Genomic DNA, 15,391 nt, shown 5'->3' on the forward strand with positions numbered 1-15,391 from the left:
TCCAAATAGGTGAATGGCTCCTAGAATCCATGTGATCTGACGCATACCCACCTCTCCGACCACCACACATACCACAGGTACCCTCAGTCTCCCTGTCTTTTCCTATCCTTGAGCCAAACTGGCCTTTCTACCCTTCAGCAAGCCCACTCCCACCACATGCTGCTGCTTCTGCGTGGAGAAATTTTTCTTTCAATCTCTGATACCGTCTTGCCATCCTCAAAAAGGGCTTCTTTTTTAAGTAGCCCCCACTCCAAACCCCTTCATCCTTTACCACATCACCCTGCTAATTTTTTTTAAATAACTCATAACATTATCTCAAATGTATATCTTTCTTTTTTTTTTTTAAGATTTTATTCATTTGAGGAACGCCCAGGTGGCTCAGTCGTGAAGGGTCTGCCTTCGGCTCAGGTCATGGTCCTGGGGTACTGGGATCGAGCCCCGCGTCCGGCTCTCTGCTCCACGGGAAGCCTGCTTCTCCCTCTCTCTCTCCCTCTGCCCCTCCCCCTGCTCATGCTCCCTCTCTCTGTATCTCTGTGTCTCAGATGAATGAATAAAATCTTTAAAAAATAAAAATAGAAATAAAATACATGAGAGGGGTCTTCTCTACCTCACTATGTTAGTCTTATCACCTAGAATAGTGCCTGGCACATAAAAAGGGCTCAACAAATAATTGTTGAGTGAATAAGTGAGAGTTGGATGAAAGAAAAAGCCTACTTTTAATTTTGACAGGAACTGGCAAAATGCCTTCTAGAAAGGTTGCCTTGACTTAACACCCCTGCCCATCATATGAAATAGTGCTTTAGGCAAAATCCCAATACTAGGTTTATTAGTGGGTCGGAACTCTTTGTAGATGTGGGAGTTATTCTTCATTGTTATGTGTTGCAGGGTTCCAAGAGGCTTCTTCCAATTTGTCATTTCATTTATTTTAATCTCTTAGTCTTCTTGAGGTAAGGTGTTTTGATAAAGGCCACGGACTCTGAACTAGACTGCTGGGTTTGGACACCAGCTTTGCCTCTTGCTAGTTGTATGAGCCTGCAAGTTACTTAACTGTGCCTTCACTTCCTCATTTGTAAAGTGGGGATAATTATAAAACCTTAATGCATAGAGCTGTATTAAATGAATTTACATTTGTAAAGTGCTTGGAACAATGTCTGGCACGTGGTAAATACTATAAAGTGTTAGGTGGTATTATTTATAGCCCTGGGGTTTGATATCTTATGAGGCTTTTCCTAACCTCCAAGGTTATAAAAATATTTTCCTGTTTTTCTCCTATACTTTTATAGTTTTAATTCCATGCATTTAGATCTTTAACCCATCCGGAATTTATTTTAAGGTGTGAGATGAAGAGCTATCGCTTTTTTTCTCCCAAATGAATAGCCAACTGTCTCAACCCAGTTTAGTGACTGTGCCATTCTTTCTCCAGTGACTTGAAATGCTACCATGTGAGTCTGTATCTGGATCCCATATTCTCTTTCATTGCTCTGTTTCGTATTATTGCACCAATAACGCAATTTTAATTATTATAAGTTAATAAATTATCAGGTAAGACACATGCCTGCTTTACTCTTATTTTTCAGAATTTTTTTTAAAGATTTTATTTATTTATTTGAGAGAGAGAGAATGAGAGACAGAGAGCACGAGAGGGAAGAGGGTCAGAGGGAGAAGCAGAGTCTCCGCCGAGCGGGGAGCCCGACGTGGGACTCGATCCCGGGACTCCAGGATCATGACCTGAGCCGAAAGCAGTCGCTTAACCAACTGAGCCACCCCGGCGCCCTCTTATTTTTCAGAATTATCCTGGCTAAACTTGTGAGTTGGTTCTTCCGATTGTTCGGAATCAAGTTCCCCCCAAAAAAGTCCCACTGTCATCCATTTACTTCTAAAGACTAGTCAAGTGCAGTAGTGAGGAGGGGGTAAGGGAAGAGTGGAACAAGGAGTTCGATCTGTAACTGGGAACCATCATTTGAGATAACTCACTACCTTTCGATCAGCCTCCCATTGCTATTTTGATATGGTGTTAAATTTATACACCATTTGCAGAGAAATGACGGCTTTATAATGATGGGTTTTCCCACCCGTAAATGGTGCATCTCTTTCATTCTTTCTAGCCTTCTTTAGCATCCTTCTAAATTTTTCTTTATATCAGTACTTTTTAATAGAGTAGATTTCATGCCATACAGACCACTACCTTTCAGTCCCAAAATCATTTTTAAAAGATTTTATTTATTTATTTGACAGAAAGCAAGAGAACACAAGAAGGGGGAGCAGCAGAAGGAGAGGGAGAAGCTGAGCAGGGACCCCGATGTGGGGCTCGATCCCAGGACCCTGGGACCACGACCTGAGCCAAAGGCAGATGCTCAACCGATTGAGCCACCCAGGCGTCCCAAAATCACTTTAGATGTGTAGCAATATGGATCTCATTACCTTCTGGTCATGACTCTTCGACTAAAGTGATTCATGAGTCTAGGGCGCCTGGGTGGCTCAGTTGGTTAAGCAACTGCCTTCGGCTCAGGTCATGATCCCAGGGTCCTGGGGTCGAGCCCCACGTCGGGCTCCCTGCTCCGCGGGAAGCCTGCTTCTCCCTCTCCCACTCCCCCTGCTTGTGTTCCCTCTCTCGCTGTGTCTCTCTCTCTTTGTCAATTAAATAAATAAAGTCTTTAAAAAAAAAAAAGGTGATTCATGAGTCTAAAAGAGATGTGTGATCTAAAGCTTGAAAGGGATGAAGGGTGAGCTTAGAAGGTGGTGACAGAACTGAGGGCCTACGTTTGAACCTTTTTCTTAATAACTTATTTTCTTTAAATTCAATCAGGTAACATACAGTGTATAATTAATCTCAGAGGTAGAGCTCAGTGATTCATCAGTTGCATATAACACCCAGTGCTCATTCCATCACATGCCCTCCTTCATGCCCCCACCCAGTTACCCCAGCCCTCCCCCCCACCCCCTCCAGCAACCCTCAGTTTGTTCCCTATAGCTAAGAGTCTCCTATGGTTTGTCTCCCTCCCTGACTTCGTCTTATTTCCTATGTTTGGACCTTAAAGATGATCTCAGAAACTATCTTGTTGTGCATATTACTTTCTGTTGTGTGGAAAAGCGGAGGGAGAAGTGTGAAGTTAGTTCACTTGGGTGGGAAAGACGGGGGGAGATTGGGAAAAGACATGGAAGAAGGAGAAATACATTAGCTCCTTAAATCCTGAAATGTCGGGCACCCATCATCCTGCCCCCGGTCCCATCCATTTTGCCCTAGAAGAGCTCTTCCGCCCGGCCCCTCTTCTCCTCTTGACTAGTTTTAGTCCAGACAACCTTGGCCCACCCTCTCCACCCTCCACATTGCCCAGAGTTATCCTCCTGAAGGAGAAATCTCATCGTGCCCGTCCTTCGCTTAAAAAAGCCAGGCTTGGATCCGAGCGTCCTCCTCCTCCAGGGAAGCCCTCCGTCCTGTTCTTTCACCCGCTGTACAGAATCCTTCACGCTCTGTTCCAGGCCTCCTCCTCCACCTCATCTCTCCTGCGGTGGATCCCCACGAACACGTCTTCAGAAGAGGACGTACCTTGCCTTTATTTGTCTTTGCAACACCCTTTCTCAACATCTGCCCACCCTTCAGAAAGATTGTCCTCAAAGGTCTCCTCCTCTGGACAGCGTCCCCTCCCTCCACCCCTGCCCCAGTCAAGCGCCAGTAGTCGCTTTGTCTTCTGGGTCATACCTCCATTATACTATTCTTGGGATCATAATACCTGTTTCTGTGTCTCCTGAACTGTGCTAGGAAAGCAGGGGCCATGTGAATCCATTGCCCAGCACAGTGACTGGCACGAAATAGGCATGGATGCAGGGATGCGTGCGTGGATGGATGCAGGGATGCGTGCGTGGATGGATGCAGGGATGCGTGCGTGGATGGATGCATGCATGGATGCGTGCGTGGATGGATGGATGGTTGGGTGCATGGATGGATGGACGGATGCATGGATGAAGGCATGGAGGCTTGGATGGATACACGGATGGATGCTGGCTGTGATGAGAGTAGATGGAAGGGATGGGTAGTCCGAGAAACCAGGCACAGTAACCCTGTGGAAGATGAAAGACACCAGAGGGAGCTGACACACCACAATAAAGAGGCGGGAGGGCGGGCCAAAGAAGGCTGCGAGTACTGGGGTGAGCGGCGCGCCCTGAAGCACAGCATCACGCAACTGGAGCCGCTCACCCACGTGTGCATCCCCTCACCCTTCTTCCCAGACTGTGCCGGAGCTCCTTCCTCCGCCCCCACCGCCTCCCTCGCCTCCGCCGCCACTGAGACAGCAAACAAAGGGGAGGGGACCCCCGCGGCGTCCTGGGCGCGGGGAGCCAATCACGGGGCTCTCACCTCCCGGCGGGCGGGCGCCTTCGTTCCGGGGGGCCCAATCGGTTCCTACGGGGCTGCGGAGGGGCGGAGAGAGGGGCGGGCAGAGCGGGGACAGGGGACTGCGCGCGCCGGAGGGACCCCTCGGGAGCGGCGGGGCGGGGCCGCGGTGGGGCGGGCGCGGGGGCGGAGCCAATCACCGCGCGTGTCTGCGCCCAGAGGGCGGGCGGCGCCGCGGCGCGCGCGGTCCGGGCTGACGCATCTGGCCCCGGTTCCCTAGGATCGCAGGGGGGCCGGAGGGGCGGGGGAGAGGAGAAAGAGCGGAGGGCGCGCGTGCGCAGTGGCGCGGGGAGGAGCAGGGACCTGGCAGCAGGCTGGGAGGCTGCGAGCGAGCCGCGAACCGGGCGGGCGGCGGGCGGCGGGCGCGCGCACCATGGGGGAGAAACCGGGCACCAGGTAAGGGAGGTGGGGCCACGCGGCGGGACGTGGGCGGCGGCTCTGGGCGGGTGCCGGGACGGTCCCGGGACAAGGACACCGGGGAGAGGACCCGGGGGCCGGACGCCTGGGTCCCTAGGGGCCAGCCATCTGGGGCCGCACGCCTAGGTCCTCGAGGATAATGAGGGGGACGCATGCCAGGGCCCTTGCAGAGAGCGAGGGCTGAAGGGGATCAGGAAACCGGCGTCTGGGTTCTCGCAGGGATGTGGGGGCCGGACGACTGGTTCTCCGGTGCAGGCTGCGATGCAGGGGCGGAGGAAGGAGGCGCAGGTGGCCGGCCCCGAGGGGTCGGGTATGGGAAGGCTGGATGCCGGGAGGGGATTCTCCGCCCCCCCCCCGCCCCAGACTCGTGCCGAGCTGCTGGAGAGCCTCCTGTCCAGTACCCCCACAGGCAGTCGGGCTGTCCCAAGGGCCAGGTGGCTCTGCTTCCAAACTTCTGCCTTCCCCCAGGTTGCTAGGAGCAACAGCCTCATCTTGGGGGAGCAGAGTGCGTGACGACCCTCCCCGCTTCTGGGCATTACCCCTCTTCCCGGAGGTGAGGGGAAGCAGTATCTGCCCTGGGCACGCCATCCACTCCCCGGATGTTTTCTGTGCAGTCGAGGCTCTTTCCTTCCACTGATACCCCGAGTTCTCTTTTTTGGTCTCTAGCAAAATCCACTTCCTGTTGTGGGCCAACACCCCCAAGGGGATAGTGGGTGAATGCCCGAGTCCCGGGGGAGCAAGAGGAAAAGATTGGGGCTGTATGCCTCTATCCAGAAGGGATCAGGAATGGGGCCCTGGTCCCGAGACACCACTTGTGCTGCAAAACATTATCATTTCAGCCCCACCGCTCCCCACCCACAGAGGAGGAGAACCCAGGCTTCTGAGCACCAAGTCGAGTCATATCAGAGAGATGATCAGAGGGAGGACTGGTGTCCTGGATTAGGGCTTAAACACCCCCAGAGAAAGGGGAAGTCGCTGACTATAGGGAGGCCCCCAGTTTCCGTTCTGTGGTTCAGGGAGGAGGATGGATGGACCAGAGGGGGGCTGCTGACTTGGCACAATTCCCGCCACCCCCATCTAATTCTGGGCCACAGGAAATGGAGAGAACATGTGCTGTCGCTGGCCCCCTCACTGGGCACCTCCGGGCACCCCCACACTCTGCCTCCTTGGCTAGCCTCAGCGCACAAGCAAGCGTACCTTGCTCCCTAGCGTCGCCTCCCAAGGGCAGGTGGCCCTGCAGGTTCTCCAGGGCCATTACCCCAAAACCACAGTCTGGTGGCTTTCTCCCTAATAGGAGGAAATCCTGGGACAAAGAGGAAAACTAGAAGCAAAGGGGAGGGGAAGCTGGATGATGCCATAGCTGTCCGCCCCCAGGTTGGGTGCTTATTCTAGCTACCACCATACCAGTGTCTACTCTCCTTTATTGGATGGGGATACCCGGGGGCCACCATACCCTTTGTCTCATGGCCTTTGGACAGTCTGACCTTCTAGGAAGAAGTGGTAAGTGAAGTTGTTAGAGCAAAACTGGGGGGCGGGGGGTGCTGGAGGAAGGATGGGTCATTCGGCAGGACTTCAGTTTCTACTAGCCGAGGACTTTTCCCAGGGATCGCTGCTGAGGCAGAGTGGATTGGGATGAGGAAGGTCAGACCTGCAGGCGACCAGAGCATAGGAATCACCAGACACCTACTTAATGCTCTCAGCAGCGGGTAGAGTCCAGGCTTAGATTGTCTCAGCTCAGGGGAGCGAATCCCCTGCAATTCAACAAATTTCATGCCAATTGCAGAGACAGGAGAGTCTAACGGTTTAGTGATGTAGAGCCTGGGCTCAGAGCCAGACTGCCTCTGTTCATCTGAGTCCCACCAGTTACACCCTCTGGGGCCTTAGGCTAAATCCTTCAGTCCCCCGTGCCTCGGTTCCCTCACCTGTAAATTAGCAATACTGGGTCGCTAAGAGTATTAAATGAGATAACACACACGAAGCCCTTGAAACAGTGCTGAGCGTGGAGCATTCTCCCGACAAATGTCAGCCAGCATGATCGTCTCTCTCGTAGGGCTGGCACTGTGCTGGGGGAGCCTAACTGAATACAGCTCACAGCCTGTGCATGCCATCACAGCACCAGTAAAACATAAGCTAGTGTGACAGGAACGCCCCCCCAAAAAAAGAGTAACCGGGGTCCGGGCTGGATCTGCTTTCTAAAGGTGGTGATATCTGAGCTTGGCCTTCAAAGACAAATGGGCTTTGAGGCTGCTGAGACCAGGGATGGGGACATTTGGAGGTTCATGGAGTCAGGTCACGCTTAAGTAGTGCCTATAAGTAGAAACCATTTTAGGGGCCAAAGCCAGGGCCATTGCCCTTCTGGGTACTCCAGCTGTCTTTGGAGCTGGAGATGAGAGACGATGGAGAGAGGGTTCCGTCTTAGACAGAGGCTCCTACAACCTGCCCATTCGGACCCCCCCCTAGGGCAAGTGCTCTGGAAAGAGCCTGGGTGTTTCCTGTGGCAACCAGGGGCCATTGCCACAGGAGGAGGGGACCTAGTGAGGGTGGAAGGTGGGGGGGGGCACCACCGCTGCGTTAGGAATATCAAGGACCTGTGGTTGCCCTCCTTCTGGAAAGAAATGGGAGGGGTAGAGTTGGCAAAGCCCCAGAGCCTGCAGGCAGAGTCCCGGGTGAGCTCTGTTTCTCGGGCTGGTGTGGGGGGTCCCTGCCGCCGGGTCTGAGGGAGTGGGGTTTCCCTTTCTGTCTCGTTAGGGTCTTCAAGAAGTCGAGCCCTAACTGCAAGGTGAGTCTCCCATGCTGCTTCTCCTCCCAGCCCTCTCTGTGCCCCTGCAAGGCTCAGCCTGCCCCTAGCCGATCCCCAACCCCTAGCTCCCCACTTCCTGTGACAGCTAAGAGCCGACTTCCTTCCCTCCTGAAGCCCCTTGCCGCAGAGGCCGCTCAACCTGAGCCAGACACGAGGGCTGGGTGGGGACAGATCCAGGTCCCTAGGCAAGACGAAGGGGGAGGAGCCCGAAGCCCTCGGCTATACCTCTCTTGGGAGCCAGCCCAGGGTTCCTGGGCTGGGAACAGTCAGCAGCCCCCAGGATATGGCCTGTGTGTCCCAGAGCCCCTTGAGGGGAGCCAGTGAGACCACACCCCGTTCTCTAACTGGCTGGGGGTGGGGGGCGCGAGTCCTCCCCAAGCCCACTCCCCATCACCACCACCACCGCCCCACCGCACCTCACAGACACTCACACACACACTTGCCTGACTTGTGGGCAGAGGTGCGAAAAGCTTCAAGGGTGGGTAATCTGGGAAACCCCGCCACGCTCCCCTTCTGACCCTGCTGGGAGGAACCCCAGGGCTACCCCAGCCTGGGAAAGACCAGGGGCGGGACGGTCACTCTGAAGGGCTCTGATGCCCCGCACCCTCCTGCCCCATCTTCCATGTGCCCCTTCCGTATCCTCAGCTCACCGTGTACTTGGGCAAGCGGGACTTTGTAGACCACCTGGACAAAGTGGACCCCGTAGGTAAGTGTGCCCAGAAAATACCGCCGGGGCCCCCAAGATGGGGAGAGGTTCCTGGGCCCAGGGATGGAGGCAAGGCCCTGACAGGACGTGAGCTCCTGTGTCCCTTTCCCAGATGGTGTGGTGCTCGTGGACCCTGACTACTTGAAGGACCGCAAAGGTACTGGCCTGAGTGTGGGGGGTGCCCAGGGGAGGTCAGGGTGGCCCAGTGGGGCGGGCTGGCACTGACACGGACCCCAGAGAGACAAGAGGGCCGAGATCGGAGCGGGAAGTCGGGTTCGGGCAGGTTGGATGCTCCTGGGGACTGGGGGGCTGGGGCCGGAGGGGCTCCTGACTGCCCCACCTTGCCCTCCCGCACAGTGTTTGTGACCCTCACCTGCGCCTTCCGCTATGGCCGTGAGGACCTGGACGTGCTGGGCTTGTCCTTCCGCAAAGACCTGTTCATCGCCAACTACCAGGCCTTCCCCCCCGTCCCCAACCCACCGCGGCCCCCCACCCGCCTGCAGGACCGGCTGTTGAGGAAGCTGGGCCGGCATGCCCACCCCTTCTTCTTCACAGTGAGGACGCCCCTCACCCTCTGCGGGGCAAGGGGTCTGGGACTGAGTTGGGGGAGGAAGGCTGAGGCACCTGTTCTGGGCAGATCTGGGAGCAACAGTGAGGAGGAAGCCCTAGACCACCCCACCTGCGGGGTCACGCTCGTCTCTGCCTCCTCCCTGGGGCCCCTTCCTTCTTCCTCTCTCGCCCCCGGGACTTCTCCAGCCTCTTAGTGGGAATTGGGAGCAAGATATGGGGCCTCTCTGGAAGAACTAAAGCCTCTCCTTGCCTCCCCACAGATCCCCCAGAACCTGCCCTGTTCCGTCACCCTGCAGCCAGGCCCTGAGGACACGGGGAAGGTACAACGGGAATGGGTCCAAGGGCTCAGGGGACAGAATGGGCTCCAGCAGGCGCCTGGGACACACTGAGAGGGGCGCTGTCAGGGAGAAGCCAGATGGGACATGCCCCCAGTGGAAATATGGTTTATCTGTTCACGGGTGGCTCTGGGCACTCACGGGTGAGTATAGGGGCTCGCCTTGCAGACAGGACCAGTGCTCTGCCAGGTACTAGGTCTTTGGGAGGCAGAGGATGAAGCCCCAGGCCCTACACTGCTCAGAGCCGACCGCAATGAGGCAAGAGTCCCTGATGAAAAAAAGGGGAGAGGGAAGGAAGGGCGTGGTGGTGTCAGGGGCCTTGTGTAAGATGTGACCTTTTCTCCTTCTGAGGCCTGTGGAGTAGACTTTGAGATTCGAGCCTTCTGTGCCAAATCACTAGAAGAGAAAAGCCACAAAAGGTGAGGGACGCAAGCTCCCCTGTGCTGTGACTAGCCCCCCCCCCCACTCCCTGGAGCCCCAGGCCCAGGGAAGGCGGTGGTGGGGGTCCGGGTGTCTGAGGACCGGCCCCTCCCACCCCTCCTCCCCCCCCCCAGGAACTCTGTGCGTCTGGTGATCCGAAAGGTGCAGTTTGCCCCAGAGAAACCCGGCCCCCAGCCTTCAGCAGAAACCACACGCCACTTCCTCATGTCCGACCGGTCCTTGCACCTTGAGGCTTCCCTGGACAAGGAGGTGGGGTGCAGGAGGGTGACGCAGGTGTCCCCGTGCGGAGGGACCCTGGGGGGAGGGCTGAAGCCACCTGCCAGGACAGCGTTTTTAAAGAAGGCCGCCTCGGCTGGGCGTGGGCGTGGGCTGGGGTTTAGAGGAAGACCTAGCCGCGGTCTGCGTCGGGGGAGGGGGACACTAATGATGGGACCAGTGCAAACAGGTCGCGTTAACTTGACCCCCTCCCCTCGAAAGCTCTACTATCACGGGGAGCCCCTCAATGTCAACGTCCATGTCACCAACAACTCCACCAAGACCATCAAGAAGATCAAAGTCTCTGGTAGGAGGTGGGGGACAGAAGGGGGTCTTGGGGGCGGGCCTTGCTGCCCACGTGGCTCCTGGTGTGATCTCAGCCCAGGGACACCCCCCAGTGCGGGAGGCCACCCCAGAATGTGACAGAAACCCCCGGGGGGGTGGGGCAGCCTGCGCTCCCAGCACGGCTGCTCGACCCCACCCCACCGCACCCCACAGTGAGACAGTATGCGGACATCTGCCTCTTCAGCACTGCCCAGTACAAGTGTCCTGTGGCTCAGCTTGAACAAGAGTGAGTAACACAACAGCCCGGGTCCCCACCTTAGGGCAGAGAAGCAGCCCTGGGAGACTGTGAGGCGGGGGTGGAAACGTCCTGAACCGTCCCCACCTCCAAGGGCATCCCCTGCACAGGCAGGTGGCTCTGAGCTGCTCGTTTTCTTGAGCGGCTTGTTGCCTGGGGACCCAAACGGAGCCAGGCTAGCGGTGGGGGAGAAGCCGCTGGGGGTGGGAGCGACCTCCTCACTGGCCCGCGCCCCCCAGAGTCTCGTTCTCCTGCCCCCACCCCCCAGTGACCAGGTGTCCCCCAGCTCCACGTTCTGCAAGGTATACACCGTCACCCCGCTGCTCAGCGACAACCGGGAGAAGCGAGGTCTTGCCCTGGACGGGAAGCTCAAGCACGAGGACACCAACCTGGCTTCCAGCACCATGTGAGCGGGGGCTGGGTGGGGGCGTGGGGGGTCCCGCGGCCCGGCGCTCACGCGCTCCTTCGGGCCAGCTGCGTATCAGGCTCTGTCCTAGGCGCCAGGGCGCTGTCGGGCCCTGGACGGACCAGAGATTCTAGAGAGGGAGGACAGACAGATCCAACACTGAAAGGCACAGCACGCCGAGCGCCGAGCGTGGAGAAGAAGCAGGGCAGAGCAGGGAGGGATGAACCGGGGGCGGGCAGTGCGTGTGCACTTTAAAGAGGCCGGCGGGGGGAGGCATGCCCCGGGCCTGGGTTCTGAGGAGGGACCCAGAGTAAGTCGGTGACACGGCCACACAAGGAGCGCTCCGGGCGGAGGGACCTGCAGGCGCAGAGGTGGCCCAGGCCCGGTCTCTGCGAGGACGCGTGAGGAAGTGTGGGGCCGTCGCGCCTCTGGGGGGTGGCCACAGCTTCAGGGAGTCAGGGCCGGGGCCCCCACCGGTGCCTGGGTCCGAGGGGCGCGCAGAGCGCACACAGCAGGCCCTGAGGCCGGCGCGGCCAGAACAAGCCACGAGGTGCCATCAGGGTGGCCGAGAGCAAGACGGTGCCGGGCTGTCGGGTCACAAAGACGACCGCCTCTACCGCGAGAGAGGAGAAGCCACAGGCGGGGTCCGTGCAGAGCGGCGCCGCGGGGTGCTTGGCCGTGAGAACAGCACAGCCTACGCTGCTGGAGGCCACTGCCCCGGGGTGTGGTCCCCCCAGAACCTCACGGGAGCCCCAGGGGTGGGCCGCGGTCTAGCTCTCGCCTCATTGCAGCGTGAAGGAGGGCGCCAACAAGGAGGTGCTGGGCATCCTGGTGTCCTACAGGGTCAAGGTGAAGCTGGTGGTGTCTCGTGGCGGGTGAGTGTGCGGGGGAACGCGGGGGCACAGGGGTCTCCTCCTGGTGCGGCGGTGTCGGCCCTTCATGCTGCCCCCCCCACCCCCTGCAGGGACGTCTCTGTGGAGTTGCCTTTTGTTCTTATGCACCCCAAGCCCCACGACCACATCACCCTCCCCAGGCCCCAGACAGGTGAGTGCAGCACCCGCCCCAAGCCCCCCGCGAGACGGCCTGAGGCCAGGCCAGGGGAGACATGGTGGTGCTTCCAGCACCCACCCACCTACCCCCTCTCCTCGCCTCAGCTGCTCCTGACACAGACGCCCCTGTGGACACCAACCTCATTGAATTTGATACCAAGTAAGAGACTCCTCCCCCACCTTCAACTGTTGACCTCTGTGGGCAGAGACTCCTGCAGCCCCCGCGTCTGCCCTCGGCCCCCGCGCAGGGAGGGCTGCGGCGCCGGACGGCATAGCCTTCCTCCCGAGGCTGCCCATCACCTTCTCGCCGATGCGCCCAGTCCCGATGCCGCTCTTGACACCCCTGTGTCTGGGAGGGGAGTTGGGGGGGGCCGGGATGAGGGTCTGGAGCCGCACCTCACCCCCGCTCTCCACCGTCAAGCTACGCCACGGACGATGACATCGTGTTCGAGGACTTCGCCCGGCTTCGGCTGAAGGGGATGAAGGACGAAGATTATGAGGACCAGTTCTGCTAGGGGGAGGGGGTGGGCGCTGCTGGGGGAGGGGGCCCCTGCCTCTCCACTCTGCAGCCCCCGGCCCCCCTCCTCCCCTCCCGCCCTCACCAGTCGCCCCCAGACACGCGCTGGACCCATCTCTTGTGGAATGTGGGCATTACTCTTTGGACTCCAGCTGGGCCTCTCCCCAAACCCCCCCGAGGGTGGCAAGCTGTGTTCAAACCTAAATTTTGTGAGGGGGTTGCTGAAAAGACAGTAGGGAAACTGGGGAGAGGGAACCCCCACGTTCAGCCTCACACCAACAGCTTCAAGGGAAGTCTCTCGAGAAGGAGACCCTCTTCTTGGGGGGTGGGGGGCAAGGCCACTTCTTTGTTTCTGAGCATAAAGAAGAAATTAAACCTTTTAATAGGCAGGAGTGTCTGTGTCTTCTGTGCGGGGCTGAAGGGGCAGACGGGTGGCCATCCGGGACCATCCTCTGGAGGCTGAAGCACCTGGCCAGCCAGCTCGCCGGGCCCAAAGGTGGTCAATCAATGTCCAAACCACTGGGCTGTCGTGCGCTCCAAGGTAAACACTGAAACCTTATGTGCTCAGTCCAAGCTCAAGGGTACAGTTTGGGTAAAACCACCGTCAGCTGATGCCTTTACAGGGGAAACAGCCACTCACTTCTCCGTAGGCCGGCCGGCTCTTCCCTCTCGCCGCGGACACACGACTGGGTGGTGACCCGCTGTGGCCAGGCGCTCGGGGGTCGGGCCACCCGTTCCTGGGGCTTGCTGGGAGCCCGGCAGCGGCCCTCCCGGGACAGAAGCCACGCAACATTCCGTGGGGCCACAGGGAGTCACGCCTGTGCAGGCAAGTCCCAGAAGCAAGGTCCCACCGCAGCTTCTCGGACGTTCACCAGGCACTCCCGGACACTGGGCTACGGGGTGGGAGCGACCCGCCACGGACCCGGCTCGTGCCGCGCCCCCCCACCCCCGCACTCCCTCTCCTGTCACCCGGATTTCATCTCCCGCGTCTCGTAAGGCTCATTCATTCCCTCCGTGAGCAGCCCGCCCTGGAGTCCCTCTATCATGTTGCCGGGCATCGTGGAGGGACATCGCAGTGACCAAAGCCACCGTTAAATCGTTCCCCAGTGACCTCATGACGGTACCCGTGCTCCAAAGGAGAAGTCCGGGGTGAGGAGAACACACGTCAGGGAGTGCTGACCTAGGCTGGGGTTTGGGGAAGATGTCCCCGGAGGGAGGGACCTTGGAGCAGAGAACTGGCAGATGAGGAACGAGTTGGAACCTTCTGGGTGATGGCAGCACCGAGTGTGAAGGCAGGAACGGGGCAGAGACGGCAAGGCAAAGTAGTTCCGGATGGGGCCAAGGGGGCCTTCAGTCTCTGGCGCCTGACATCTAATTAGACCACTGTTTACCCACATATTTAAGTGCTGCCAAAATGCGAGGGACCTTGCTTGCCCCTACCCCACACAACCTGGTCTTTGCCACATGGACGAACTGCCGGTATCCTTCTGATTCCCGTGAGCCTGCTCCTTGATGGCTGAGCTCTCAGCCCATGGAGCTCAGCAGGTTTCCAGGTGCATCAGAACCCCCCCCCCACGCCCGCCCCACCGAGGCGGGGGCATGAGAAACACACTGTCCCAGGCTCTACCTTCCCGGATTCTGATTCAGCAGGTCCCAGGAAGAATCCACGCATCTGGATCCTGAATTAGCACACGATTTGAAAAACGATGTCTTTTTTTTTTTTTTAGCGTTCATAAAGTTTTTAATGTTTTTAAGAAGGCAAAACATGCACGTGGTGGAAAGAAAAAAAAAAATCCAAACCGTATACAGCAGTGAAAAGAAGGCTCCCTCGTGCCCCTGAGCCCCAGCCTCCCATTTCTCATTCCCAGAGGCGACCACTAACACCAATCCTGTTATTCTTCTTCCACAGATATTGCTGGGACTCAGTCATATCTGCAGGAGTGTATTTCCCCCTTATTTTGGATAGATACTCGCATGCTGTGACCACTCTTCTATACCATGCTTTTCCCCTTAATGGTGCATTCTTTTCTGTATCGACACATACTGAACTTCCTTATTCTTTCAAGGAGCTGCATGACTTTGCATTCCCTGGATGGCATTTATTTTTACCAGTCTCCTGCCAAGAGACGTGAAGGAGGTCCGCTCTTTTGCTAATGCAAACACCGGTACGATCATTATCCCCGAAGACAGGTCTTTTTTGCATACAGGAACTAGATCTGTAGGACAAATTCTTTTTTTTTTTTTTTAAGGATTTTATTTATTTGAGAGAGAAAGAGTATGAGTGTGAGTAGGGGCAGGGGCAGAGGGAGAAGCCGACTCCCCACTGAGCAGGGAGCCCAACATGGTGCTCCATGGGGCTCGATCCCAGGACCCTGAGATCATGACCTGAGCCGAAGGCAGACACCTAACCAACTGAGCCACCCAGGCGCCCCTGTAGAACAAATTCTTAAAAGCAGACTTGCTGAGTCAAAGACTGTGAGCATCTTTAGGATCCCGCCAATCAAGCAAGTGAAATATGGTATCATCTGAGTTTTAATTTGCATTTGTTTGATTATGGGTAAGGATACAACCTGACTCATTTGGGTACTTTTTTTTTTTTTTTTAACATACTCTAAGGGCTCTTTATATACTAAAAAAATGAGCCCTTTGTCATATATTTTGCAAATATTTTTCCCAGTCTGTCATTGTCTTCTGAATTTGTTCCTAGGTTCGTATTTTTGGGGGCGATTTTTGGGGTTTTTTAATTTTTTGTTTTGGTTTTTTCACAGAGGAAAACTTCACAGAACATAAAATTAACCACTTTAAACTGTTCAGTGGCATTTAATACATCCACAATGCTATGCAGCCAACACCCCTAGTTGCAAAGCATTTTGCTCCTGATATTTTTAATAATTCACTTTTTAAATGTTAAGGTACACAATCATA

General features: G+C 56.8%; 1 protein-coding gene across 2 annotated transcripts; it reads left to right on the forward strand.

Annotated features, from left to right (window-relative positions):
• The first annotated feature begins 4,681 nt into the window (after positions 1 to 4,681).
• On the forward strand, positions 4,682 to 12,855 carry ARRB2 (arrestin beta 2). 2 transcript variants are annotated; one of them, XM_028124869.2, is made up of 15 exons: positions 4,682 to 4,786; positions 7,556 to 7,586; positions 8,253 to 8,313; positions 8,426 to 8,470; positions 8,671 to 8,867; positions 9,144 to 9,203; positions 9,570 to 9,637; positions 9,773 to 9,908; positions 10,137 to 10,221; positions 10,413 to 10,485; positions 10,763 to 10,900; positions 11,692 to 11,775; positions 11,865 to 11,944; positions 12,055 to 12,109; positions 12,371 to 12,855. In XM_028124869.2, the coding sequence occupies exons 1-15, from the start codon at positions 4,764 to 4,766 to the stop codon at positions 12,462 to 12,464; spliced, it is 1,230 nt and encodes a 409-aa protein (XP_027980670.1). In that variant the 5' UTR covers positions 4,682 to 4,763; the 3' UTR covers positions 12,465 to 12,855. The 2 variants fall into 2 exon arrangements, with proteins under 2 accessions (XP_027980670.1, XP_087884150.1); XM_088028024.1 differs by lacking the exons at positions 4,682 to 4,786; positions 7,556 to 7,586 and adding an exon at positions 7,634 to 8,085.
• Positions 12,856 to 15,391: the final 2,536 nt, after the last annotated feature.

This window comes from Eumetopias jubatus, unplaced genomic scaffold (genome assembly GCF_037043125.1).
Source record: "Eumetopias jubatus isolate StellerSeaLion01/CBP00866 unplaced genomic scaffold, mEumJub1_p1.0 scaffold_10, whole genome shotgun sequence".
NCBI classification, from domain to species: Eukaryota; Metazoa; Chordata; class Mammalia; order Carnivora; family Otariidae; genus Eumetopias; species Eumetopias jubatus.

Bases quoted from the DNA above. Each gene is read 5' to 3' on its own strand.
- ARRB2 (XM_088028024.1), top strand. From the start codon at position 7,891: ATGGCCTGTGTGTCCCAGAGCCCCTTGAGGGGAGCCAGTGAGACCACA. The intron at 8,471-8,670 runs GTACTGGCCTGA...CCTCCCGCACAG, and splicing joins CTACTTGAAGGACCGCAAAG to TGTTTGTGACCCTCACCTGC. The intron at 8,868-9,143 runs GTGAGGACGCCC...GCCTCCCCACAG, and splicing joins CCCACCCCTTCTTCTTCACA to ATCCCCCAGAACCTGCCCTG.